Source organism: Sminthopsis crassicaudata, chromosome 1, assembly GCF_048593235.1.
Source record: "Sminthopsis crassicaudata isolate SCR6 chromosome 1, ASM4859323v1, whole genome shotgun sequence".
Taxonomy (NCBI): Eukaryota; Metazoa; Chordata; class Mammalia; order Dasyuromorphia; family Dasyuridae; genus Sminthopsis; species Sminthopsis crassicaudata.
This window is the reverse complement of record NC_133617.1, coordinates 738,953,873-738,959,872: the sequence shown is the minus strand read 5'-3', so window position 1 is coordinate 738,959,872 and position 6,000 is coordinate 738,953,873. Positions and strand designations below refer to the sequence as shown.

The following is a 6,000-nucleotide window of genomic DNA, read 5'->3' as shown; positions in this document are numbered from 1 at the left end:
TGATTGAGTAACTGATTGATTACGACAGCTCAGCCCAGGGGCCCCCAAAGGGAAGAGACGGTTGGGCGCTCTCTGCAGGAAGAGAGCTGAGGGGTAGGAGGGACCCCCCACCGCCCAAGCCCCACCCCCACTCCTCACGCGGGCGTCGGCGGCCTGTTTTGATTGATGGACTTGCATTGACCCAACACTGAAGCTCCGATAAGTGCCCCCGGCCGAGGGCACGGGAGGAGCGAGGCGCGGGCCGCGCACCCACGGCCGCGCGGGAAGCCCATGGGGCAGAGGAGGTGCTGAAGGAAGACTTGGTTTGGAGAGTGAGAAAGCCCGGGTCACGTCTGAAAGTGAGATGGGAACCGTCCACAACCCGAGAAACGGAGCTCCCGGAGCATCCGCGCGCCCTGTGTTCCCCCTTCCGGCCAGGCGGGGCGCCGAGGGTCTGCGCGCGCTGGGAGGTCTCCGCGGGATGGGAGGGGGTGGGGGTGGCGGGGAGATGAACGCGGGCAGCTCGTGCCCGCGCCGCGGGAGCACGGAGGCGCGGCCCCACCCCCGCTCGCGCCCCCCCCCCCCAGCTGCCTCTCCTCCGCGAGACCCTACGTCTCGAGACAGCCAGTCGCCCCGCCCTTTCGCTAGGGCTGACTGGCGTGATTAGAAACCAATGGACGGCGCCTCTGGTCAGGCCTGGCCAATGAGGGGGAGGAGGCGGGATTTCCCTCCGCGGTCGTTCCCCGGGATCCTAGGCGGCTGTGGCGGCGTCCGCGGCTGAGGAGGAGGCGGAGGCGGACGGGCGGGAGGGGCCGGATCCGGTTCGGTTGGTGGCGCGCCTGCGACGGCGGCGGGGGCTCGGGCAACAGCTGTCGTCGTCCTGGTCGCTGTCACTGCTGCTGCCGCCGCCACTTTCACCCTCTCCTCAACTCGGCCCAGACCCGACCTCGGCCGGGCCGCCCGTCAGCCACCATGCCGGGCATCGACAAGCTGCCCATCGAGGAGACCTTGGAGGACAGCCCACAGGTGAGACGCCCAGGAGGCCCCCAGGCTCTGGGGAGGCCCCAGCGGCAGCGCGGCTCCCCTCCCCCCACGGACCGCAGGTGCCGGGCTCGGCCCCTTCCTCCCCACCGCAGCCCCCGTGCGCGGCCCGCTGCTCCTCCGGACTGTTCTCCCTCCTCCCCCTCCTCTTCTTCCCTCTTCCCTCCTCCCTCCTCCCTCCTCCCCCCCCCTCTTCTTCCCTCCTCCTGCCACTTCGATGCTCTGGACTTCAAGGACTTTATTTCCCCCTCCCCCATCCCCTGTCCGGGGTCTTTCCTCCTCGAACCCCGCGAGGCAGTGGCTCGGAACAGAACTTTCCCAGAAAGAGCATGGGGGAGGGGAGCAGATTGATTCATCCCGAGAGGGAGGTCTGATTCCGGGACTGGAACTGGGCCGGACTCGGAGGCTGCCGTCTGTAGCCCTGTGTCGCGTCCGTCTGTCTGTCTCTCCTGCCTCTTTCTTCCCCCCACCCCCCACCTCAGTCTCTCCCAACTTCTCTCTCGTGAGACTCAGGAAAGGTCATCCACCTTCTCCAAGGGGGCTCTGGTTAAAGTCGAGCTGCGCTCAGCATCCCGCTGTCGGCTGCGCTTCGGTTCGCCTCGTTTGACAGTTTAACACAGATTCCGTTTATGTGGATTTAACCAATTTGGCCGTTTTCTTCTTCCCCGTGCTTGGGGACGGCTCAGCACACGATATTCCCGTTCCTGGGGACGCAAACGAGCATTAATTAAGCTCCTACTGTGTGGCCGGTGTTTTACAGATGTCTCATTTGATCCTCACAGCACTCTACCTGTGAGACATGCTGCTGTTGTGCCCATTTTAGAGATGAGGAAACTGAGGTCGAGGGGACGGGCCTTTGCCCAGGCTCCCACAGCTAATGCCTTTGGAGACTTAGAACCCAGGCCTCCCGCCCAGAGGCCGCCGCGCCAGCTAACTGCCTCTGTCAGTTACTGTTCAAGCCCCCTAGTTCCTAAAAGTGGTTAACGCATGTGATGTAGCCTCAAGCCCAGTGAGGTAGGAGACGGAACAGTTGTTAGCTGTGATTTTATAGAGGAGAAAACCCAGATTAAGCGGCTTGTGCAGTCGTGAAGTTAAGCCATGGCTGAGATTTAAAGCTGGGATTCCCACTAATGCTCTCAGAACATTCCTTAGGTTGCCCATCCTGGAAAAGTATTACCCTGGGGCAATCACAGAAGAGCTAGAAAACAAGGTGGGAAGTTTTCAAATAAACTGTTTAAGCTTTGTCCTTTGACCAAATCTTATTAACCACTTAAGAAAATTAGAGGAGTTGGATGTCATTTGAATAGAACAAAACAAAACAAACCTTTCTGAACCACCTGTTTAGAACATCAGAACATTCTGTACCCTGGATGACAGAACTAAGACCTGATGTGCGGGACAAGGGGGTCACAGCCTTCATCCTCCTTGACCCCACTTAGTGTTCCGGGATCCTGTGAAGGGTTTTCATAGGGCCAGTTCAGTTGCTGGGAAAGTGGTATGTTCTTTTTCCTTTCAAAAAGTGATCTGTACAAACCCATTTTGCCTGTTTGGTTATGTACTTTAGGTCAGCTTGTACTGATACAAGGGAAAGTGATTTCTTGAATTTATGTAGCGTCAGAAAAACCTTCCTCGAATTCAGTCTATCTGTATATAATCCGTAATGTCATTTATAATATAGCATGTAATTAGTAATTAACATAGATATCATCCACTAGGTCTGTAAAAAAAAAAAAAAAAAAAAAAAGGCAGCGTTGCCTAAAGATAAATAAGTGGCCTTGGAGCCAGAAAAATGTGTATCCTGGTGCTCCCCTCTAACAGTCCTGCCTGAATCACTGGGCAAATCATTGACTCCTGCATTGGTAGAGGAAGGTCTTCCTTGGGAGCTCCTGCCACAAATTAAATCACAGATCTAGTCTATCCTATTGATTAATCAACAACCTTTTTGTGTCTTGTATCTGGGGAGTACATAAAGCCTGGAATAATCCCTCTTAGGAAGAATTAAGTACAAATAGAAGTGCAGAATACAAATATGACTATGTATAGAAGAAATAGAAAAAGAAGAAATGCAAAGTAGTAGAATACATGCTGGAAACATTAGCATTTGGGAGTGTTAGGAAAGGTTTTTGTAGAAAGTGGTAGCTGAGTATTCTCTCTGAGGCAAAGCTGAGGAAGGGGTGCATTTCAGGGATGGGGAAGCGAGGAGCAGAGAAGACTGTTTTGGGAGGGAAGTCGGGTCCAGCAAGGGTAGAAAGACAGGCCAGACCTTGTTTGGGAAAAGCTAGAGATTATGTTCGGCAGGAAATGGGGAACCACTAGTCAGCTTTGGCAGCAGGATAAAGAGTGGGGAGACAAAGCAAGGAGTTTTTTGCAGTAACCTAGGCAAAAGGTGATCAGACCCTGAACTATTACTAGTTAACATGTAGAATAGCATAAACTCTGAGCTAGACACTGTGCGTGCTTTACAAATATCTCCTATGATCTTTACAACTCTGAGTGCTAGGTGCTATTATCCCCATTTTAGAAATAGGCAAACAAGACGAAATGGCTTGCCCGAGGTCATCAGGTACTCCAGTACCTGAGACTACATTTGAACCCAGATCTTCCTGACTCCAAGCTCAGGCACTCTGTCCACTCTCCCCTTCCCAAACCCTATAGCCACCTACAAAGGTGGCAGGTGTGTGAGTAAGAGATGTTATGAAGGGAGAAATAGCAAGAGTTGGCCATTGATTGATTGGCTCTGAGCTAAGGGTGAGTGAGCAGGAGAGCATGATGTCTGTGAATTCAAGAGATGAAAAGAGTGGAGCTCTTTGGAGAAGAGATCGTGCGTTCACTTTGGGGCCAGTTTGGGACATCCCATTTAAAATGTGCCCTGGACAATTTTGTGATTCAGAGCAGCAGCTGAGAAGAGACTCCTGGAGCTGATGAGATTCCCAGAGAAACATTTTAGAGAGCCTAGGAAAGAATTTTGGAGAACACCCACAGATACACTGTGATACATCAGAAAAAAATGAGATCTTCTCCAAGAGGAAAAGGTGCTCAACCGTGTCAAATGTAGTAGAGAAGGATAAAAATGAAAAAGAACACAGTTTTTTAAGTGAGGGAAGCAGAACTGCAGGCAGCAGGAGATGCTACTTTGCCAAGGGGTTTCAGGGAGGATGGTCAGATCTAGCAAAGGGTTTTTAAGAAAGAGGGAGGCATGGGTGTGTTTGACAGCTAGATAGATGGTAGGTAGAGAGACTGAGAGGGGGAGAGGAAAGAAAAGGGGACCGGATCAGTTACAAATGTAAAGCAGTTGGCCTTGGTGAGGACCAAAGTTACATCATTGTCAGAAATTGGTAGGAGAAGAAAATGGGGAATGAGACATCAAGTGGTTTTGAGATGAAGAAAATGAGAAGAGGAGCTCATGCCTAATAGCCTCAGTTTCCCTAGGAGAATAGGAGGCCAGACTCTGTGGAAGCTGGTTGGTGGTTGTCCTTCATCTTTAAAGAGAATTAAAGTGATATCACTTATGTTAGGGTTGGGTTACCGTATGTCCGACTGACTGATCAGACTGACATCAACTCGGAATGCACTGCCACAGATTCAACACAAATAGTCCTGATGACCGTTTGGGGTGGCTTCTCTAACTTTGAGCATCTCACCTTCTGAAAGGCATTGAAAAGGAAGGCATTGGGAACATTGGCATTGGAAGACTTAAGGAGGAAGGAGAAGGTTGAGAGTAACTTCTCTGGGAGGTGAGATGGGAATCAATTATGGAGTACTAAAAGGATTGTTGATTATGTATGGCTTGGTCATTTTTACTCTTTTTTCCTCTAACATAAAAATATCATATTTCATCCATGATACAAGTCCCACAAAAACTGGCTCAGATATTATTGCATAATTTCTTTTGCAAAATATGCATATTGAGGTAAAGAAAAGAAGTTTTTTAGGTTTATGTCCTGAACACAGTTAATACCTTGGAATATTAGATTTCTTTATTCGCACCAATATGAAACAAGCTAGAATACAGCAATTCTTTTTGGTTTGTTTTTATGTTCAAAATCCAGAAGTAACAGATCTAGATCCAGAAGTAACAGAGTTAAATTACAATTGGAATATTACTTTGTACCACTGGGTTTGGGGAGTAGAAAAGAGGAGACAGAAACATTTCTACTGGTAGCCAATTACTGTACCATGTTCATTATTTTAATTAATAATTTGGCACCAGTTAGAAAATTATATTTAGAGATACCGTATGAGAAGGAGTTGGGTATATGGAGGACAGTGATGAATGTAATGTAATTCAAAAACTTATGGATAAAACTAAGAACTTGGCTGTTTTTCTGTCTTTTAAAATTTTAGCCATTCTCAGCTTTTATCCATAAACCATCTAATTAGAGAAAAATGGAAATGAGAATTGTTAAGATTATTTTAGAAACTTTGAAATCTTTGAAAATGATTTTTAAATGATAATCATAATAGAACAAGGAAGCTACATAACAAGTGCTTAATAGATTGTTTTAAATTGATTTTTCTCACTTCCAGGTAATTATCATAGTTTAGTTTTCATAAATTCATTCTTTTGAAGAATCTCATTTATTCAGTGTTTCTAATACTAGATAGAGCTCTATTTCCATGAAAAAAATCTCTTATCAAATTTAATTGCCAAAAAAAAAAATTTCCAGTTTTTTTATTTATAAAAAGAAGGGAAAGGATACTTTAAGATCTTGTCTGTAAAACTCAGCCTGTTTCTGCTCTGCAAGGTGTAGTACTAAATGACCATGAACTCTTATTACACAATCTTAACTGTTTTATGATCTTAGGCAAATATTAAATTTTATGTGTATGTGAGAGAACTTCTTGTGCAAAAAATAGAGTATTAGATGGTAGTAGTCAACTATATGTTGTTGAGGGTGGAAGTTATGATGATAAAACAGCTTGAAAAATTACTGTGTAAAAATCAAGAATCAGTATCTTTTTGGTGTTGCTTTCCTATAA

General features: G+C 47.5%; 1 protein-coding gene across 1 annotated transcript in view; it reads left to right on the top strand.

The window, feature by feature from the left end:
* The first annotated feature begins 716 nt into the window (after positions 1-716).
* The window catches only part of APPL1 (adaptor protein, phosphotyrosine interacting with PH domain and leucine zipper 1), a 48,998-nt gene continuing 43,714 nt past the window's right edge, over positions 717-6,000 (top strand). Inside the window, exon 1 of the mRNA XM_074284301.1 lies at positions 717-1,005. Coding sequence (XP_074140402.1) covers positions 952-1,005 — 54 coding nt within the window. The 5' untranslated portion in view covers positions 717-951. The remainder of the gene's footprint in view (positions 1,006-6,000) is intronic.